Source organism: Gavialis gangeticus, unplaced genomic scaffold, assembly GCF_001723915.1.
Source record: "Gavialis gangeticus isolate Ggan-Ray unplaced genomic scaffold, GavGan_comp1, whole genome shotgun sequence".
NCBI lineage: Eukaryota > Metazoa > Chordata > Crocodylia > Gavialidae > Gavialis > Gavialis gangeticus.
Window position 1 is genome coordinate 40,007,973 of NW_017729000.1, and position 23,276 is coordinate 40,031,248.

At 41.9% G+C, this 23,276-nt stretch overlaps 1 protein-coding gene across 4 annotated transcripts in view; it reads left to right on the forward strand.

Moving 5' to 3' along the window:
* Nucleotides 1-23,276, forward strand: part of KCNIP1 (potassium voltage-gated channel interacting protein 1) — an 835,315-nt gene that overhangs the window by 769,928 nt on the left and 42,111 nt on the right. For 3 of the 4 annotated variants that reach the window (XM_019506530.1, XM_019506528.1, XM_019506531.1), the window contains one exon: nt 20,886-21,010. In XM_019506530.1, the coding sequence (XP_019362075.1) occupies nt 20,886-21,010 (125 nt within the window). Of the gene's footprint in view, nt 1-1,969; nt 2,001-20,885; nt 21,011-23,276 lie in introns of those variants that run through there. The other variant, XM_019506532.1, reaches the window with a different exon arrangement.

Below are 23,276 nucleotides of genomic sequence, written 5' to 3' on the forward strand. Positions count from 1 at the left end.
TACTGGGGGAGATGGCCTGGTCCCTGTTCAGGAATATGGAGGCAAAGAATTCGTTAAAAAAGTCAGCTTTTTCATTTGCCGCAATCAGGAGATTGCCAAGCCTATCCTGTAGGGGCCCCGTATTACTCGGTGCCTTCTTCTTACTTCCTATGTATTTGAAAAAGGACTTTTTATTACCCTTAATTCTGGTCACTAGCCCTAGCTCCACCTCTGCCTTGGCCTTCCTAACAGCCTCCATGCAGTCCCGAGCACCAGAGGTGTAAAATGCTGTACTGCGTTCATGAACGTTGTCTGTGTTCATGAACGGTGCATGCCCTCTACAGCTGGAGGGGGCATGGCCGCACTGGCAGCAGCAGGAGCCCAGTGACAGGAGCCAGCTGGCAGTGGCAGGAGCTCAGCAGTGGCAAGTGTGGAGCTCCCACAGATGCCACTAGCGCCGTAACAAAGTGTCATCACACTGCACCGCAAATATTCGAAACCACGAATGCCAAATCCACAAATAGCGAGGGTTTCCTGTAACACTGACCTGCAGGACTGGCTTTATAGAGATGAAAGTATAGGTTGGTGTCTCAGGCTAGTAAAAATATCTCTGTCTGTTTCAGATATGTAGTTTATGATGCCATGAATGGAGCAGCAGCAGCTGAACAAGTTGCTCTTGTTTATGTGAATAAGTAATGCAGAGGTAACTTCCCTAGTGGTTTCCAGACATCAGCAAGGAAGAGATCAGGTGTTAGGTACTAGAGGATGTGGGATGTTGAAAGGTTTTTTTAATGCAATTTTGAGTATTTTGTGGTACAAAGTTAAAAACTAAGGAAACGGATGAACCTGGACTGACCCAAAGACAGGAGCTGAACAGTCTGGAGAGAAGGCCAGGAAACTTGTGGGCACTGTTATACTGACAAATGCTCTAGAGTTCCAGACAACTCTTCACAGATGATTGCAGATCAAACTGTTGCATTCAAATGTCCGAAGTTAGAAAGGTGGATAGAGTGGGCCAGATCCTAGTCCACCTATTCAGTGCCTATATGTGATTATATTCCCCTCTACTTGGATCCCTGAAAATCCATTAATGCATCTATGTTTCTAACATGCTGTCATCTTAACCTTAAGCTAAATGACAAATAGCAGTAAGCAAGAGGAGGAGTACCCACCTGCCTTTGGTATTAATTCATTTTTTTCAAGGATTTGAGCAGGGTGGAACAGCATCACACTTAAGTGTCTAAGTCCGGCACTTAATAGGTAGAATAGGATCCAGCTCAAAATAGGAAACAAACTGCTTGATTATTTGTTTTTTAAACCTCAACAACAAGAATCCTAATACTGTTTGCTTCAACTTCATGTACTAATGACTCTTTTTTTCCCCAAGATGCACAGAAACTGCAGCATCTTGCTCTATTGCAAGCATCAGCTTTCCCAGCACTTGATGTCTCCAGGTGCCTGAGGTTTACTCCATCTCCACTAATCATTTTTTCATTTCTAGACACAGAAGTATTCTGACCTGGAAAAGGAAAGAGAAGAAGGGTCACCACTGCAGGAAGGAGGAGACCCTCTGTCCAAACTTAGAAAATTGCTTGAGGGGTGCTCAGTATCAGAGCTGCTGAAATCACTGCTCCATAGTGTCATGATGCATCCACCCCTCATTCATCTCTCCCACAGAGCATGGCTGCATGACTGACTGCATGTTTTCCATCCTGCAGTGTCCTGTGTTTCACTATCATCTTGTGTCACATAGGAATGAGGGAGCTCTGACTTCCTTCACTGTCCTTCTGGGTAAGAGAGAAAGGCAGTGCAATAAAAACCACAGCATCTAAACAACTGCTGGAAACCATCATACCGTCTCTTGGTAAACGGGAGCCCTAGTCACTTTGCAGGTCCCATGCAGCTTCACTTTAAAAAAATAAAATTTGAGACAAAGGCATATCTGATTTTAATTTTCTTTTGTTACATTTTTTCTTACTTTTTCCTAGACACCGCCCGATGGTATTACCTGTATCAGAGAGGTAAAATTTAAACCAATTTGACTGTCTTAGTCACCTGTCTTTAAAAGGAAGAGGTTTCCTAAGCAAGGAAATGTACAAATTGACTAGCTTTGGTCCCTTTTCCATGTTTGTAGCCAATAAGTCAAAAGGTGGTTGAAAATTACCAAGCTCCCAGGGTAATTTTTGAAATTGGAGGAGGAATGAGCATCATATATATGTCTATGTTAGCAGTGTCCTGTTTTGAAATGTGTGTAGTCCCAATTTTGTAGTCTTTCTGTGTGCTTTCTGGAGGCAATGGTTTAATACAAAAATGGGCTCTGCAGAGTTTGCTGGAGTATATGAGTTCATTTACTTGCTGCATGAAGTTTAGTTTAGTATGACTGGAAACCTTCCAGATTTGTTCAGAGTGTATCAGTTCTTTAACTCCTTTTATCCAGCCTTATTTCCAGTTTGGAGTGTGTTCTGTGAAAACATCAGAAGGTTGCTCCTGATCTGGAAGAGCATTTTCAGCAACCCTTTGCCAGCAAAGCAACCACAAAAGGCAATAATTTTCCATATACTATACTTCTAACAAAGAAAAAGAAATCTTGGAAAATATAACCCTGTGTTCCACTTAATTCATATAATGGAGAGATAAGCATATATATGGAAGGCAGAGGAGTGCCCAAAGTCCTGATCCGAGGCCTATTCTGGGTCAACGGGAGTGCACACATTGACCTGGCTTGAGAATACATATTTGAATTATTCTCCTACATATAAAACATGAAATGTAGAAAAAGAAAATGTAATTATTTAAAATTAAAATAAGAATTTGCATGGACCATTGCTGGTCCTAGCCAAGCCATCCCAAAACTGTCCATATTTGTATAATTGATGCCACTGCATATTTTAATACATACTGAGTGCATCTACACATTGCCCTACGGCAACAGTGTTAGTGCTCTGTGCTTTAGTGCTTCCTTCTGGAACTACTAAAGCATGGCGCAATAACTGCCCATACTGTGCTGTACATGTGGCGCATGGGTATTTTTAGCAGCTACTTCGCTGCGCTATAATGGAGGAGTGCACTGCTACAGCAAAGCAGCTGCTGGTCATGTGTAGATACCCGCGGGTACTATGTCACTGTAGTGCATTGCTATGACAGTGTAGCATCACGTGTAAATGCGCCCATTGGCGACGTAGTGTCACGTGCAGACATGCCCATTACTGTGCCATCCTGGTGGCACAGTTATTTTTAGCAGCTATGTTGCCTCAATGACACACTGTAACAAGGTAGCTCATCAGTACAGTGATGTTGCGTCAGCGTCACGGTTTGTGCCTGCTGATGTTATGTTGCCATAGTGCATCGCTACAGCAATGATGTAGACCCACCCCCTTTCCCTGCAGCTGGTTTTAAGCAAGGGTCTTACAGGCATCATAGCCTTGCTGAGCTTAACTCTATGTATAATTAAATAAAATATTTCTGATTTAGTGGGGAAATAGAACTAAAATGATCTTTAATGGTTCTAGAAAAATGGATGGGTATGGGAGGTTGTTATGACCAACATAGAAATAAAAAAGAAATAGTATCTGTGATATGAAAATTGATCTCGCCAACCAGGCAATAATACTATTAATTTATTTATTATGTATTGAAATACAATTCAGCTTGAAGTAAATGTGTTTAAGAATTTGATATTTCAATAAGTACTCAGTATACTTTTTAAAAATATCATTTGCAAGGATGAAATTCAACTTTATTTTTTTAGGCTGTGTAGATACATGGATGTATCATTCCAACTTGCCTTTAAACCTTCTCAGCCTGGAAAATACTGTGGTCTGCTGACTTTACTGAGAGCAAAACCACAGTGTTGCTATGATCTAATCCCTCAAGCACACTTAATTATAAGTGTCTGAAGAATCAAATCTTTCAAAAACTAATGCCAACTTCTCCCTTTGCAGATACTTAATACTGAGCTTACTACTGTTAAGATTCTGTTAAAAGCCTTAATTTCAATGAGGTCACAGGCATTAATAAAGTTTGGTGGCCAGTATGAATGGCAGCATGTGGGGTGCTTAATCTGAGGGTTCTTTACAGAGGAAAGTATAACTATCTTCATTTTACTGGGAAGTGGGAGGGGGGATAAACTGAAATGAGCTGACCAAGATTATATACTCAGGTGGTTGGTAAAGGTGGAAATAAAACTCTTAGTTCCCTGTCTAGTAATTTATGGACAGAACCACATTGCCTAATGAATAGGCTCAAGTTCTAAATTACTTTCCTTGAAACGTGCATAAACTTATTTTTTCCAAGAGACAAAATATATCTTTGTTAGAATTCAGATCTAGAAATGCTAGCAAGATTCCAATCTTGGTATTAATTTCAAGCCAGATATATACTAGAGTTATTTTTTTTCTTGAAGTCCTTCCCAAGTTATAGCGAATCCTTTTTTAATAAAAGTAGGATGCACTCTGGTAATTTTCACATATAATTTTAAATCTTTTGTTTCGCTGTTGTTATAAAATTATCCATTCCATCTAATATTTGTCAGGTTTACAATTAATGGTGGGCAGTGTAGCTATATTTTATAGCTTTAATTTTTGTTACAAGAAAAATGTATTTTTATAAGATAAATATTGTAAACAACTGCAAAGCTACTTTGTCTAGTGCTGAAATTGTTATCCTTGGAACATAGACTGTGTAAGTAAGAGGAAGCCTTCTGTTGTAACCCAGTCATGAAAAGGTATAAGAATCTTACCAAGCTCAAGACTTCCATTCTTTCCCCACCCCTCAATGATAAGACCCATCTACGTTGCAGGAAATATACCCATAATATTAAATATTATCAAGAGACTTACTTTATGTATAGTTCTATATGATGCTAATAAATGTGGCAATGACCAATTGATAATTATACTGTCCAGAAGACTAGTCTAATCACATCTATTGATCAGCTTATCACTATCTGTATCATGTCTACAATATAATATCTACTAAGCTTTTATAAACTTGCTACAAACATAACCTTAAAAAATAACCGCTCATATTACAATTTAGTTTTCCCAGAGTAAATTCATTCAGCCAGCCCTGATCCAGTGTTTTAAAGAAATATAGCCTATTCTATGTGTAGCCACTTGGGAACAGATTTTCTCCTTATGGCACTAGCCTGCTCCCAGCCTCCTCTGGCCCTTGTGCCACCCCCCTGCAGCATCCAGGGGAGCTGGAAGTTCTGGCCACATCTGCCTGGGGCCAGTGACCCTCTTTGAAAGCCACCCCCACGTGGTGCTCCCTGCCTACCTGTGTTTCTGGCTCAAATCAGTGTGCAGCATACTGACACAGCCCTCTATAACTCTGTCACCAGAGCCTGTGCCCACTGCATGATGGCTGCTCTACCCCCAGGCCCCAGGAGCAATGAGCTGTGCCCCAGGCTCACACTTTCCACCCTGCTCACCACTCTGCTCGCTGTGCTTCACCACAACAATGATCATCACCTGGCCCAGGTCAGTCTTGGCCTTGCCTGCTCCCCCATGCTGTGCAGCCATGTAGCCAGGCTGATCGTGGTATCTAAGGCCCCGTGCTACCGCCCTGCTTCTGACCAGCTGTCAGGATGGCACCCAGACCCCAGCAGGGATGCCAATGATGCACACATGGATGCTGCCACCGGTGTCATCCATAAGCTTCTGGAGCTCCAGCCCCGCCACGTGTAGGTCCACCTGGTCAGCCAGGTGTGGTGTCTACACATTGTCCAGAGCACCTCAGATGATGAGCAGTGGCTGGAGTTCCTTCAGATGACCCCGACCACCTTCCAGGAGCTCTTCAATCAGCTGTGCCCGCACCTGGAGTGGCAGGCCACCACCATGCAGCTGCCACTCCCTAAGGAGACCTGGCTGGCAATTACCCTGCTCAAGATGGCCACACCCACCAGCCTGTGCTGTGTTTGCCACCTCTCCAGTGTGGACAAGGTGACAACTGAGGAGGCCATCTTGAAGGTCTGCAGTGCCCTCCAGGACGTGCTGGGGCATACTATGCTGTGGGTGTGCACAAGCCCCTGAAGGTGGTAGCAGGGTTCCACAACCTGGGTTTCCCCCAGTGCATCAGAACCCTAGACAGGACCGACATCCCCATCATCTGCCTGCTCCATGGCAACCGCCTACTACTATTCACTCCATCATGTTGCAGGACATTGTTGACCACCACAGTGCCTTCACCAACATAAGTGCTGGCTGGGCGGGCAGCATCCACGATGCTTATGTGTTCTCGAACTCTTCCCTTCCACCCCTGGTGGAGAGTGGCCGCTTCATGACCTCCAGCTGGCCACCACCCTTTATCATCAGGGACTCCACCTACCTGCTACTTTCCTGGCTCATGTGGCCCTATACCAGCCAGCTGGACCCCTGCCAGGCACATTTCAACAGATGCTAGTGGAGTGTACCTTTGGCCACCTGAAGGGATGCTTGTGCACCCTCACCACCCGTCTCAAGTTTGCAGAGGCCAACATCCCTTGGGTCATAATTGCAGCCTGCATGCTGCATAACACCTGTGAGGCCTAGGGAAGCTGTTCCATGAGGCATGGGCAGAGGAGGCTCAGTGTGTGGAGAAAGCCTGTTGGGAACACCAGCTGCAGTGGCAGCAACAGCAATGCTCCCCTTCCCTTTCCTCCTGTCCCCCAACGGAGGCCCCCAGCGGACCACACACACAACAGTGGGGGCCAAAGCACCCAATGCAAGAGGCACTGGCAGACCACCTGCTCCTGCACTCTCCATGGTAGGCCCCCAGGCCGGCTGGCCATGTACATACACTCCCTCACCACACTCACTACAGACAATTTTCTCAAAATTGCTTTATTCCCCTCCACAAACACAGAATCCATGCCCACCTCCCTCCACAACAATAGACTCCCTCCCTGCTTCTCTCCTGAACCACAGAGCCCCTCCACCAACCACCACACCCATCACCAATAAAGCACCCTCTTCCACTTTAATGCAGACTATGTACAGTGTGCTCTGTGTACCCTCCCAGAGGAGGGAAGAGGGGAGGCAGGCTGGGGATGCAGCAGGGGCCACCCATGGGGCCAGGTCAGGTCTGTCCCAGCCGCTTTTTAGCTTACTGAGTGGGAACTACTGCCACCTGCCCACTGTCCCCCCACAGGTCCCTGACCCACTGAAGACCCCACCCGCTACCCTTGCTCCACTGCTCCAGGGTGCTTACTACCAAATGGTTCCAGATGGTGGCAGTGGGTACAGCATAACACATGCCAGCGGAGCAGGGCTGCCCCGCCAGCGGAGTGGGGCTGCCCCTAACAGCTGTGGCCGCATTACAGCTCTGGCAGGTCCTGCCACCACCTGTACCCACTGCAGATCCCAGAGCCCTCCAGCCTATGCACTCAAGCACTTTGCTGCACCAACCACCACCATTTGGAACCATCTGGGTGGTGAGTACCCAGGAGCAGTGGGACAAAGGTTGCAGAGCAAGGCTTGCGGCAGCCTGGGGATTCATGTGGGGACAGCAGGCAGGTGGCAGCTCCTTCCACTTCCCCTTCTCCTCTTCATCTTCCTCCCCTTTTCTATCCCGCTTGCTCTACTTGTCACCAGACTTCTCATCCCATCCCTTCCCCAAAACCCACGAAATCAGACCCAGGGGCCGCACAGGGACCATGAAATTGTTGGACCCCCTCATTCCCAACCTGCAGTCCCCTGCCCTCCCCCAGCTCTGCCAGAAGCGGCTACCAGCTGCCCCTAGGCCCCAGGCCCCCAGCCCTGCCCCAGCCTCCAGGTCCTACTTACCCCAAAGCTGTCAGGAGTCAAAGTGAGTCTGAGCCAGCTCTGGCTGGTCTCAGATTCTCATGCCTTACCCTTGCCTCTTCTCCCACTCCCTCTCCTTCTCCCTCTCTCTCCAGACACAGACAGGGCTTAGGGTTTCATGCCCTTTTTGCAAGCAGCTTGTGGCAGGCTAGAACTCTGCCAGCCTGTCGAAAGCTGTTTGCAAAAGGGAAAACCCATGGTTTCCCACTTCAAAGAGGAAACTGTCCCACATTTTTCTCCTTTAAAGGGGAAAATCCACATTTTTATGCAGGAAATGGAAAACCCACATCCCTGCTATGAGGAATCAACAATTGGTTAAATACTTAAATTTGTGTATAGCGTTAAGACACTTTTGGAATTAAAGGCTTATTATTTAGTTAGCATGTGCAGTGTCCTAGTAAGAACCCTTTTCTGTGCCTGTCCCATACTGTGCCCTCACAAAATGGCTATATGGATACTTGATGCATTTAGTTATTTTGTCCAGGGAGATATGCCAGGGGTGAATTTGTCTTTGTTTAAATAATGTCATACTGATAGCAAAGGAGCCATGTATGTTTATTCTCTTCCCCTCTCTCTCATGCTTTGAGTCTGTGGCTTCTATAATCACACTACCAGTTCAAAGTCTTTTTTCACTGAAGTTCCTTTCAGATAGCTTTCAGAGGGAGCGTATGGGGGAAGCGGCAAATGCTCATACTCTTATGATTTAATGCAGGGTCTTCTGTAGAGCTTCTTTCTGTCACTCTATATTTGTGACACCACTAGAAGACATAAATATATTGGACTGCAGTTCCTTCAGTATTCAGTTAACACTCAGCCCCATGACTCAAGTCTCCAGCCTCAGTCAACTTGAAGAGATCAAGCCAGCTAAAATGTCTACCATGAAACCACTTAGAAGACTGATGCACCTTGTAACTAATCCTTTTAGCAGAATGAATCTATGCCTCTAAAAGTCCTTTGGACTCCTAAGTACCTCTTTGAATTCTGTGCAGGAGCAACATTTCAATCTGCTTTTTATCAGTGGTTTCCCAGGAATTCATGGCCTTGTATTACTAATTTAGGCTTGTTTACAGCCAGCCTGACCTTTGTCATTTCCATGTTACATTACTGTAAACCAGGCTCCTTGGGTCTTCTGCTGAAAAGTATTCTGTAGCTTCAGTTGTTACAGAAAGCAATGGCCTCCATTCTTAGTGAAATGGACAGGTGTCAGCATCTGTGCTCCATTAATTGTGCTGGCTCCCTTCTACTTCCCAGTACTTGTACTGATGTGCAAGGCCAACTGGCATGAAACCAAGATACTTTGAGAGATTTCCCTTAGTTTTTGTATTATGACCACTGAAGCACTTCTGCTGCTGGTCCCTAAATGTGTGTTTTTTGTAGACCAGAAAATGAGCTATTTGCAGAGGCTGTCAGCAGTGGTAGATCCATCTGAGGCTTTGCAAAGGTTTAGTGACCTTGGCTTGCACAAAATAGCTTTGTTTAAGGTTTTGCTTGATCAGAGGCAACCTCTATCGTTTGATTTGGATGCTTATAGCAAGAAAAACAGGAGCACTTTGTGTTGTCTGTTGTGGGCAGTTACATTTATTTGAGACTAATGTGTGTAATATGCAAGATCTCACATTTGAGGAAAAAGTATTTAAATAAATAACATTAGATTTTTTCATAAATATACTATTGGGATTGCATATGGGGTTTGTCTGAATTCTGCTGCATATGCTGCATGTGTATTGATTTTTGTCTGGAGGAAGTTGACAGGTCTGTCTGTTCTGGCTGTTTTTATCCAGAGCATTAATTTAGTATCTGTTATTACAGTTTTCAATTAAATAAACAGAGGGTCTTTGAAGATTTAATCCCAGAAGGTCTTTAATCCTAGCCATTACCTTATTTCATGCTGAAATATTCCCTGCACCCCTAGTTATGGTGGTAGTAAATTACTGAATGTAATAATTCTGTGTGCCAGATACTGCACATCCTGGTAACTGTTGTTTAGCCTGGGAATATGCAGCATGTGTCTGATGTGTATTATACTCCATTATGTCTTTAAAAGAAAGCTGGCAAAGAATTGTGTCCTTGCTAACATGAACCCTAAACTCCAGTGGAACTGAAAGCACTGCAGGCACAGGGCAGGGGAGATGAAATATTTTAAATTAATAGAATTTTTGCCCTTGACTTCAGTAGGAATAGGACTGGGTTGTTCTTGCAGGTCTCAAGTATAAATAGTAAAACTGATGAGCACTTGGAAAACTCTCTCTTTTCTGCAATGATGAACTGCTGTATTTTGTCAGTGTACAGCTGTACATGTAGGCTGACAACTTGAAGTTACCTTGGCATTTACATGCAAAAGATGAAATTACTCTGCTCTGCTAGAGGAGGTTCACAGACACAAAAATTCCATTTAGTGCAGTTTACAATAACGAACCTCACTTTCAGAGATTCATTTTCAAGGGACTTGAGATACAGAAGTACTCAAAAGTAACAAAAGTATTACAATAAATATAAGGAATTGTACATGATCTCAGAGAAAACCGACCCTGTTGAATAGCGTATGCGTTTAGTTGAAATATTGAGCTACTTTAATGAGAATGCAGTAGCTCCAAATAGCAAAAGCAATAGAATGCAGTATTTTCTTTCTGGTAGTAATCCATAAAACACTCATGTACATGCAAAAAGTTTAAGGTTGCTGTAAAGTGAGGTCACTCTTTGATTTGCAAAATGCCTCTATTGGATGTGTTAAGCACAGAGACAGAATATTTTCTCACAAAATAAGTAATAAAAATTATCATCTGGGCTGAGATTAAGTAAAAAAAAATCTCTCCAACCTCATCCACCAGCCCCAAGTTGCCCAACGTGTCCCAAACCATTCAGAACTCTCAGAAATGTAGTTGATAAGCTCAGCAACATGACCTAGAGATCAGCAATCTCTGGCTCCTTGACATTAAAAGGAAAACTAATTTGACCCTGTTCCTAATCCCTTCTCTTTTAACCAGGTTGCTCGTAGCTTGAGCACCTTTAATAATTTTACCTACTACAGCATAGGATGAGGAGAAATGTGGCCTTTCAAGTTGCCAGGATCCAGAAAGTTATATATCCAAGAGAAAAACCTGGTATGATTAATTCCTAAGCAGAAGTGAGACTGTCATTCTTGAAGTAGGAACAAGCATTTGTTTCCAGCACTAGAAGTCTTGGTGGGAAAAGGGAGTAGAAGTGATCCAGCCTGCAGCTGCCCTTGTTCCATGTGCCTTCCCCAGATCTGGGTGATCCTGGTCTGGGGAAAGCGTGGGGTGCAGGAGCTGCTCTACTCTTCCTGGTGCCCAGATGGAGTGGAGCATTGGGGAAAGGTCCCTGTACCTTCCCCAGACCAGGATGTCCCTGGCTGGGAGGAGGATGTCTGGGGATCACTGCTCAACTGCTGCCCCTCTTCCCTCCCTTTCTCTTCCAGTCTGTGGGTCTATGGGAATGGAGGGAGCAGCAGAGCAATGCTCCCCATGCTTTCTCTAGACTAGTCTCCTGGTCACTGGAAGGCTTCCCCATTTTAGATATCTCTTTAAGATTATCTGTTGAGGGACAACCTGCAAACTAGCTGTAAGGAAGATTTCACTAAATTGTGAATTGCTCACCCAGTTTCATGCATCTTCACTTAGGCAAGAGAAGAACCAGTCTCCAAGATAAAAACTGTCAGGGCATGAACAACTGGTGCCTCCCGAGACTGTGGGGGCACCATAGTGGCAGGGACCACCCGCAACCACCAGCATCAGTGTTGGCAGCAGTGAGCAGCAAGCAGGAACTTCCTACAGATGCTGCCAGCCGCATCTGCAGCAAGGGGGAGGGGTGCGAGTGGCAACCCCCCACAGAAGCCAGCAGCAGCTTCTGCGATGGCCAATCTTGGGGGCATGTGCCCCCCCCATGCCTCTTTATGCATCACCTATGTGTCAACGTATGTTAGGCTGGCTTTAAACTAGGTAGGAAAGATGTGAGAAAGAACTTTGGCTTGACATAAAATTGGCTCATACTGCCAATTTTAGACAACAAGACAACATTCAAAGGCAGTTAATTGAATGAATTAACTCATTTGCTAGTGTGATAAAGTGAAGCTTACGGTTGCCAACAACATACACATCAAGCACTTGACTCCTGGCAGCAGTCCAGCCCACCCTTGGGAACTCTGTTAAACCTCCAGGTTTGAGGGGAGCTCTGCCCCTGCTCACCTCCTAGCCTGTTGCTTTATGTGTTTGTGTTTTAAAACTATCTGGGTATGAAGTCTCTGAGCACAGGAAAACTGCTGTTAGCAGTCCTGCAAATCTTTGTTCCTGACTTCTAGCCCTTCTGCCTCTCATTTCTTTTTTTCTGAATATCAATGTAGACATGTATATGCAAGATTGTTGGAGCACGTTAAATACAAAAATTGAATTGCAGCAAAGTACAAACAAAACAAAAAGTTGCCATTCTAGCTTCATGAGCAATTTCTTGAACTGTTGAAAGGACATAAGAAGCTGTTCTGAAATACGATGAAGTTAGAAGGAACCAGACAGTTAATTGATAGAGAGCCAATTAATAGTTAAATAGAAAACATTTTGTTTTTTAGAAAGTACACTTAGTTAATGCTAACCAAATGGATTAAGGAGGGGGGAAAAAAAGTCTTTACAATTATATTGAGAGAAAGTAGGATCATTATTAATGAGGAGTGGGATGAAGCCAATGATGCATTTGAAATGGTTGAACTACCTGCTCATTAAAACTTTCTTTTAATGAGAAAAATAAAAAAGGCATAGGGGCAATTAGGAAGAAAGTAAAACTATGTCAGTAGTTCTGCAGTTATAAAGGAAGGCATGGTAATAGATGGAAACACTGGAATAAATTGGCAAGTCAAAATTGGAGTAAATCAGCAAGATTTTGATATGCATGGGCTAACAACATAAAATTAGCTAATGAATTTATTGAATAGCTTGCAATTATTTTTTTAAAAGTCCTGTAGAACCAGTGACAGACTAGAGGACTGGAAAAAAGCAATTGTATTTCTGTACCTTTCTTTAAAAAAACAGTCTTCCCATTTATTATTAAGACTGCCTAACTTCATTCTCCAGTAAATTCTAAAATAAATATTGAAAGGAGATCCTCAAACGTTTTATGTTCATATATCATAGTAAAGTGAGATTTGCTCTAACAAAAATTTACCCTTATATATTCAAGTAATACATATTCTGAATATTTACACACAAGTCATACTTGAAAAGCTGTGAAGCTGGAAATGAATATGGTGAAATGGGATAATGGACAGCAAATCAGATGAGTTAAAATATATTTTAAAATGTAGAAACCTCATCACAAATAAGGATGTGATGATTGCTTAGAAGACCATTGAGAATACTGTGATTGGTTCTTGATATGAAAATTTCAGAAAAGATCACTGGAGGTACTGAATTATGAGAAAAGACTGAAAGCAACTAAGTGGTGACTAAGAAAAGCTATTAAACACTTAATAAGAATTTGCATTATGTCAACACCAAAGGCCAGATTCTATCTTTGGCTACTTGCATGAAGTTCCCTTTTCTTGCTGTTAGATGGGGACACATTGTACCCTACAGAGCTTGACTTTAGAAGGGGAAGGAGGAGTTTAAAGTGGCACCAATTAGACAGGAACTGTGAAAAAAGCAGGAAGCAACTGAGCAAAGTTCAAATGTAAGCAATGGCTGACTAAAACTCTGAAGTCCTAACTCTGAAGTCCATTAAAGAGTGAAGTAGTTTCATGCAAGGACAGTGTTTTGGAGGGCACAGACTTGAATTGACAAGGCTAGATTAAATGAAGTAGTAGGTCTTTTCTATCTCCACTGTCTACAGTACAGTCTGTGAAAAGCCACATTATCCTTTTAGCACGAGATACAATGGAACATAGCAAGTTGACCCGCATTCTCCCCAAATGAGAGTGCCAATATTAAAGTACAATGCACGCACTCTAGATCAGTTTTACTAAGGAAATTATTTTTCACTGTTTTTGGAATGTAAGTGTTGGAAAATTGTTGAACTATTTTTATTTTTACCCATCTCCTTGGCCAGATTTGAAGCTTCAGAAGTTTTCGTTGAGTTCCTAAATATTCCCCAAAGGGAAAGGATGAGAATGTAGGATTTGAGGCATAAAGAATCATTGCTACCTTTTTCAGACACTTAAAGGATTCATATTGATTTATGTAGGAAGAAAGAAGACAAAAAAAGCAGCCCATTCTTTTATGGAACATTTTATTGTTCTTAACTTTACCCAGTAACTGATTAAGAAGAAGAAGGAAAAAATTACCGAAACCCAGCAATTTTTCTTAGCATGGGGAATGGAAGAAAGTCTTTAGAGAAAAATATGGCTAATTTGTATTATGAAAACATTTTTCGTCTATGACCAAAGGTGTTGAATTGACCACAAAGAATTTCTGTGTGTAAAATGAGCTGAAGAAGATGAATTACACCCTAAGGCTGTTTATAGACATTACGTTTTTCTAGGTTTAATCTGGACTACAGCCATCACTATATACACTTGAATGTTTGTAGTCCAAATTAAAATTGTCTGCAGTCCAAATTAACTAATCTTTACTGAATAAGGATTAAAATTAATGCATTCAACAAGCTTTAGTTAAAGTGTCACGCCACCATTTTTTAGCGGGGGTATGCTGATACACAAGGTGCTCTAGGCACTTTAATTAGAGCGGCTCTTGGACCCACTCTAATTAAAGCCTCCCCCCTCCACTCCCTCCCACTCCAAGAGCACATGTATAAATGCCCTGAATTTCTAAGGTGTACTTGCCATGTTGGTCTGAGACAAAAAGGCATACAAAAAACTAGAACTCTTGGTTCCAAAATGATACCTTTTGTTGGTCTAATAAAAGGTATCATTTTGGGACCAAGAGTTCTAGTTTCTTTGTATGTCTGAATTTCTAAAGCTTGTTTTCTTTGAATAAGGCTAGATTTATCAAACTGTGGCACATCATTACTAATTTGTAAAGTTTACTAAACATTCTTTTATGTGGGTATATTAAAAAAATGTGGACCCTCATATTCATACTTCCATTCATATAAAGATAATGCATTATTGAAAGAAACAGGCCAATAAATCCCTATTTGTTCAGACCATATTTACTAACATGAGGCTGCAAATAAAGTTCTGCACAAGTAATGTCTGCTAGGTCTTTTCCTTTAATCAATTTGTTTTAGAACACAAACATTAAACAGTCAATTTAGAAAACTGATTGCCCAAATGTGGAACAAGAATATCCCAAGTTATTAATTTAAAAAATGGCATTGTTCTTTCCAAAGGAAAATATGAATCAACCTCATAATTGGTTTCAATATGCCTGCTTTACTCCCTGTTGAGGTCCTTTCTGCCTCTGTAAAATGGATGTAGTAAGCTACCAGACTGCTTTTGGAGAAGCTGTGTTTCTTCTGCAGCTGTATAAATGGGAACACAAGGTGGGAATCAGTAATGAATCCAATCTAGTGAGTCTAACATCCTTGGCTAGTCAAGTAAGTGGTTCCAGTGATTTCTAAAATTACATTGATTTTTTTGTGTGTTCTTTCAATCTTTGTTCTTTTATTCTCCAAGGGATCAAAATTAGATTTGTAAATAAAGAGAAGTGCCTGAGAGCTGCTCCTTTTTTTTTTGGTTTGTTTTGGTTTTTTTGCAGATTGGCACTTGCTTAAATTTTAATTTTCTGGTACACTACCAGCTCCCATTAATTTTGAATAATAATTAGGCAATTCAGTTGTACAGTTATTGAATCACTAGAATTGTTTAATACTATGGGATGGCTATCATCTGATTTGTATAATTTCAAATAATGTTCAAAGAGTATATATTGTATTTTATTTAAACTGGTGAGAATTGAGAAGTCTGATGCTTATCAGCTAAGCAACCTTAGCTCACACCAGCAAAAAAAAAATGAGAAACTGCCATTGAATTCAACTTTCTTCCTACACTTTGACCTATAGTCTCTTATGGACTGAGTAATTTGCCTTAGTGCTTTGACCTTGCCATCATTTGCACACTTGTGACCAGAACAAACTTATTGCACTTCTGTCATCTAGTAGACATCAGAATGATTCTGCTGATTCCAATGTCATTACACTAATTGAGCATCTTCCCCCATTATGTTTCAAGTAATTTAGGTACAGTTCTTTTGAGACTTTTAAACTGCTAAAGACATAAAAAAGAAGGCTACAAGGTTCATCAGATAAATGAAAAATAGATTTTCATAATTTTAATATCTTTGTATTATTTTGAACAATTTAAGTTGCTGCTTTTATTTGTGTCATCAGGGCTCACACTTACCTGAGCCAGTATTTTGGGGACACTTTTACATGTGTTGCCAACATGGCGCCAGGCACTTTTAGTTAGTGAGTGGCGCTAATTAAGAGCACCTATGTGTCACATGTATCAGTGGCGCAATGCATCCCTGCACTGAGAAAATGGCAGTGGGGCACTTTGAACTAAAGCACATCAAACATGCTTTATTTCAAAGCATACCACTGCCATTTTCTCAGCATGGAGAAGTGCTACGCCACTGATAAATGTGATGTGTGAGGCTGCCAGAGTGCATCAAATTATATGTTCCAGCAGATGCGATTAATTGAGTCTCCTCTGATGTGGTGGATTTCCAGTACATCAGAGCAGGCTCTCTGCATGTGTGTAAGTGCCCTTTGTGGCCAAGCAAATAGCAGTTAAAGAGAAATTGATTTGCCAATTACTCCTTGATTGCACTGTATTGATAAGTTTACATGAGGATCATAGGGAATGTATTCAGGTGTTGCAGGAGTGTTGGTTGTAACCATATTGACCTAAGGACATAGGCAGACAAGATTCTTTGGGTAAAAGTGATATCTTTTATTAGAATAACTAAGTAGTTGGGAAAAGTGTTCTTTGTAAGCTTTTGGGCACAAACACCCTTCTTCAGACATAGGGAGACCCTGCTGTTGTTTTGTGTTCTCCTGGGTGGAATAGAAGGTAGTATGCAAAATGCAGGTCTGTGAAAATGCAAATGTGTGGCGGTGAGGATCAGAAGCCATGGGAGACACTAGGTGTGAGCCAGGTAGGTGGAGGAGGGGGAGGGAATGTTGACCTGCTGATAGAATGTAGCTGGTAAAATGTATTGAGGTTACTTGGAGTTATTGGATGGTAGGCAGGTGCTATAAATCCAATGTCCACATTTAGTCCATGATTTTTTGTATCCAGTAGATTTATGAAGTGAAGTTTGTAAGCTTGTCTATGAAAGGTGTTTTGTCAATTGCCTTTGAGGTTTAGAACTGAGAGGCTGGAGAGAAAATGCTTGTCTTGTGAGAAGTGTGTACCCACAGGTAATTGGGTACTTTTGTCTTTGATAGATTTTAAGTGTGTATTCATTCTGGTACATAGTTGTTGTTTGGTTTCTCTTACTTATTTCCTTGCATACACCCAAACTCTCAGTTGTAATCCTAAATTTAAATTTACAAAATACCTTTGGTAGATGAGCCTATTAATTTCACTTCATAAACCTACTGGATACAAAAAATCATAGCTGCCCTACAGGTGGATTGGGACAAGAGGCTGGGAAAGCATCCCCTTCCCTGCACCTCATTCCCAGCCCTGTACCTGGATCATTCTGGGAAAGACCTGTTTCTGGGGCAGGTTCCAGCCAGCTCCAGGCTGTACACAGCACAGCCGGGACCTGGCTGGGGCCTGCCCCAGATCAGGACAGTTCCTGGCCAGCCCGGGGCTGCACAGGGAAGCCCAACTAGGCACAGGGCTTGTTCCCATGTGCACAGGGTGGGAGATCTCTGCATCAGCAGCTATCTCCCAGCCCCATGCCTATCAAGATCCTTCCTGCTGTGTATGGGGCCAGGAGACAGCTGCTGGTGCAACTGGCAGAGCTCTCCTGGCCCCATGCACAAGCCGAACAGCCTTGTGCTCCCTGCCATCCCCCAGGCTAGCACCCAAGGGTGCTGTAGTGCGGCAGAACAGGGTGGAAGCATCCCTGTACTAAGCTGCTCCTACTGGGAGCAGATCCACTCCTGGGAGGGAGCACATGTAGATATGCTTCTGGATAGGCTTACTACACAGTGGGAACATCTACACATTCATTAATGCACAGTGGTTACTGTAACCAGAGTTACTGTGCAGTAATGCTGGCAAACCCCCTTTTAGTGATGTTACTGCACAGTAGCCTAATAATACTGCACAGTATCATATTAGCACTGTCCATGCTGTGATGCGCTACTTCACAGTGTTATTAGGCTACTTTGCAGTTAGCATCTCATATAGATGCACCCAGAAAGCCTATTTTGAATTAATAGCACACGTAAACATGCCCACCATGTCCTTAACTAAGGGATTAAATTGAGTCTTGTGTCTCTTAAGATTTCAGCTATCATCTGGTGCCTCTTAAGCTTTTAGCAATTCATATTATTTAAAACACGGAACTACAATTTTTTTTAAAATTCCAAACCGTAATTCAATGCTTAAAATAATCTCATCCCTCTTCTCTATGTAGTCCCTCCCCCTACCACGCCACCCCTCAGCTCCCCAGGATAATTAAAAGACAACTGAATACATATCCTGCACTTACAGCTCTGCTTTCCACCTCCCAATCACCAGTTCATTGTTTTTAAGTGCAGAATGGACCATTAAGTTCATACAGTCTGACTTCTTTATAAAGGTCAAAGAATTTCACCTAGTCATTTTTGCATCAAGCCCATAACTTCTGTGTGAGCTATAACATATCTTTAATAAATGTTTTGCTATAAAGATGTAAGTAATAAAGGGTCTTCCATGTCTTTAAGTCAAGTGGCTGATTCACTGTTAAAAATGTTCGCCTTGTTTCTTGTCTAATTGCATACAGTGCAGGACTCTGTTATGCATTTTCAGACTAATTAAGCTTCACCTGTAGTCACAAACTTTTTCCCCATGTAAACACTTACACATTTATAAACTTCTCTTGGATTAATACATCAAGCTCCTTAGGGCCTTTTGTTATCATCTTTTTCAGACCTGGAATTATTCTCATAGTTCCTTTCTATACTCCTTGCCAATTTTCAACATACTTTTTGAATTATGGATGCCAGAACTAGACACAGAATTCCAGTACTGCTCTTTCTCTTCAAGTTAAAATAAATTCACCGCCATAGGCCTGCTTGAAATCACCTTACCTATTCATCCATGGATTGCATTTGTCCTCTAAGCTCCATCCTCTTTGAAACCCCCTTTCAGGTGGATGAAGGTAGCTATTATATCCCCCTGCAGTCTTTCTTCTCCAAACTAAACCCAGTTCCCTCAGCCTCTCCTCAGAAATCATGTACCCCAGCCCCCTAACCATTTTTGTTTCACTCCACTGGACTCTTTCCAATTTGTCTACATCTTTCTTTAGTGGGGCCCCAAAAACTTGACACAGTACTCCAGATGTGGCCTCACCAGTGCTGAATAGAAGGAAATAATCTGGCAACGCTCCTACCAATGCAGCCTAGTATGCTGTATTCATTGCCTCGATATATAGAAAGGGGAGTATTTCTGCCCAAACCCATATCTGATTATTATGAAGGGTCTACACATGAAAGTCGTTTTCTTTAAATACAAAATGATTAAGCTAATTACATAAAGGAGCTGTTACAATGGGTAATTATTCCAGAACAGAAATGTACTCAATCCAGAATAACTTCATATGTAAACAAATCCTTAGTTTAGTCTTGGGCATATGAGCACTAATTACCAGGGATCCTAGTTTTCCATTCACCACAGAAAACCACAGAAAAATGAGGAATCTGTGTTTTTCCATGAACTACCAAAAGCACAGGAGTGTCCCAAAGTGATTTTATTTTTGCCATGGTTTTTACCTCAGCCAGTGGCAGGAGCGGGGAGGGGGTACATGCTGCTGCTTGACCAAAAGGCAGGAAAATGAGAAAGCAGCAACAGAATGCAGGAGCAGGAAAAATGAGAGAGCAGAAATGGTACCGCTCACTGCAGCACAATGCCGCATTTTTGGTAAGTCATGAATAAATGCTGATTTTTGGTTTTTTACATGTAGATTTTCCATTTTCCCCCATGGGAAATCTAAGATCCCTGCTAGTTACTATAACATCACCATGATGTAACAGAGTGTTGTAGAACACTGACTGAGAAGTATGACAACATTCACTGAAGGTCTAACATTTTATAATTATTTGTATTTATTGAAAAGGAACTTAGGCAGTGTTCAATTTCCTTTAAACCACAGGTGCTAGGGCTGCATCCATAGGGAGTTCACAGGCAGACTAGGGCTTTGGGGTAGCTCCAAGAGAAATAGCCACATTTGACTCTAAGTTGTTTTTTGGGGCCTTTGTTAGTTTGTTGTTATAACTTTTGGCAAGTAGTAAGCATCTGACATATATAGTTATTTTCAGCAATACTAAGGAAGCAAGGTTTCTAAGCTATAAAATATGTAAGAAAGAGGGGAAAGATTTAAGTATGATATGTTTCCAAGTCCTTATATTTTCTTAAAACCTGTATATAATGTATTTAATATACATTAGCACATCACTGCGTGCCCTACTTCTGCTAAGAAAACCATGTAGACATGAGGCCAGTTTCACTCTTGACATACTTCTGTTGGACTTCAGCAGAGATGAACATGATCTCAAATGTCTCTGTAACAAGCTCTTTTGTTGACATACAAAAGAGAAAGGAGCATCCTTTTCTGTTTTCACTTAGTCTAATGTAGTGTCTTTGTCTAATATTTTTAAAACTGTCTGCTCTGTCACTTCCCACTGATGTTTGCATGCTCTTCTTTGACTAGCATCCTCAAAGAACTACTCCTGAGTATTGTTGAGATGTTTATACATGCAGCATACACTACTGCTGTTTGGAACAGCAAGTCTACTGCTTGCCCTTTCTACTCATTGTTGTTACTCATTGTCCTGGGAGCAGAATTATAAATATTTCCCCCTAGTAAGAAATGTAGGGTATTGTTGCACTCTGAGGTATTAATTTTGCTTTTAAGGACTGAAACCAGTTGCAGAAAGCAAATCCGTGTTAGTGTTTTTTCCTCCTTTTATTATTTTCAAGATCTCAGTATTCTGATTCTTTGACCTGTCCATCATTTTAATAAAGCAAAGATGGTAACAAAAATAAATATTTGTCTCTTCTTTCAGATAAAATTGAAGATGAATTAGAAATGACAACAGTGTGCCACCGGCCTGAAGGACTGGAACAGCTTGAAGCACAAACCAATTTCACAAAGAGAGAACTTCAAGTGCTTTACAGAGGATTTAAAAATGTAAGATCTAAGGTGTTGCAATGATTTGGCCAGTGTGTTTGTTACTACCACTGTCTGCTGCATGGGACTAGAATTACCCAAGCGTGTGGCATAGCCATACTGGTAATAATGAACAGAGATTCTTCTTTACGGCCCTAGGATTTTGCAGCAGGATTTTGCAGCAGCAGAATTTTAACTTCTAAATCCCTAAATACCTTTACAGCTCTCTAATCATCTTAAAATTGGAGTTGAATAACAGCTCAGCACACAACTTACTTAGCAAATTTGCTTACCAAATGTCAGTAAGTACATGGTGTTTTCCTCAAATGTACCTTTAATTCAAGATCATGTGGTGATATTTTTCATTATTTATTTATTTATTTTAACCCTTTGGGTTGATCACAGTCAGTCACTGATTGATATTCAAATGTGGGCTTAGTCATAATTAGTCTTGCCATGTTTGTTATGTTTTCACTGGGCAAACATAGCTCTGATGATCTGAAAGATGTGTCACAAGAAACCATAAATATCTGAGCTCAAAGCTTCATTCCTAGGTGAAATGAGATATTGATAAATGTATGAACCAGATGCAGAGTTTAATTTTTCCTCTTCTATTAAAATAGCAAACAATTGTATGTTCAAGCATAATACCTGAGCCTAGACCATTATGATAATAAAATAAGAACTGCTATAGTAAGTCAAAGCAATGGTCCATCTAGTCCAGTGTCCCCACAGGTGTGCATCTGGTGTACTTTATGGACACCCCTAACACTGCCCCTTTCCCCGGAGACCTTAGCACACACCTACTTCACATGCATCAGGTTGCACCTTTCTTCCACCTCCTCCAGAAAGTCCTGCTGAGCCTCACCAAGCCCTATGTCCTCCTGGCCAACCACCTCCTGACTCTGGCCAAACTGGCCTTCTGTAAGACCAGAAAGGAGGTTCTGGCTGGGAAGAACGCAGGCAATGGTGGGGCTGTCTTCCTGTCACTCCTCCATTCACGTCTCCAGGCAGAGTTTCACTCTCGGTGTCCACAGGCTCTCTCGACTCATTTGTGGGGCAGTGGGAGCTGGCTACTGCGCTCTGCTCAGTGTTCCCTTCCAGATCCGTTGTCATTAATGTATGAATTCACTCCTATTCCTGTTTTATTTTTATTTATCCCACATAATAAGTTGATGTGTCCTCATTGGCTTCCCTTATTAAGGGTGGCTCATAGCAATTCAAGATGGGCCTAGCTCATGACCCTATGGCACAACAAATAGACCTGTTCCAATAATGACAAGGGTGGATACTATAGAGGTATAGGACTGAACCAGACAGATCTAGAGTGATCTATCCCCTATTGAATATCCTCCCTGGCATCCACTACAATGGGTTTAGAGATACCAAAGAAAACATCACCAGCCATTCTGTTCAATATCCACTAATAGATTTATCCATTAATTTATCTAGTCCCTTTCTGAACTGGGCAATGCCATCTGCCTCCACCACCTCCTCTGACAATGAATTCCACAAGTTAACAATGCGTTGCATACAAGAGTACTTTCTCCTGTTAGTTTTAAACCTGTCACTTACTAATTTCAGCAAGAACTCCTTGGTTTTGGTTTTCCGGGAGTTGGTGAAGAGCAGTTCCCTACTCACTTGCTCTATACCCTTCATGATTTTATAGACCTCATGATTTTATTCCCCCTCAGCCTTCTCCCTTCCAAACTGAAGAGTCTTAGGCTTTTTAGTCTCCCCTGGTATGGCAACTGCTCCATGTTCTAATCACTGTGGTTCCCCTTCTCTGTACCCTTTCCCATTCTACTACCTCCTTTTTTGAGACATGGGGAGCATAACTGCACAGTGTTCAAGAAGTGGGTACACCATAAGATAAGTTAGTATTTGTGTTAGATTACACCTAAGAAGCCCAAGATGGGATGAAGGCTCCTTTGTGATAGGCACTATATAACCACACAGCAAGAGGTAGTCTTTGCTCTAAGAATTGAAGCAGAGGTACAGCTCATAGAGATCCTCTGGTCAGAACTTTGCATTAAGCAGCTAGTATCTTATTTACATATACAAAGTATATTGAATTTCCCTTGCTTAGGAAACTCCCACATTTTGAAGTTTGCTTTCCTCCTGAATCAGGGCGAGAAGTTTACATTTACCATGGCAAGGAAATTCTGAAATATGTATCGTCAAAACACTGATACTCCTTGGATTCAGGATGCAGTCAGAGTCAGTGGAAACCACACCAGTAGACAGTTGAGCCACCAAGTCCAGCAAATTTTACTCTGCATTAGTC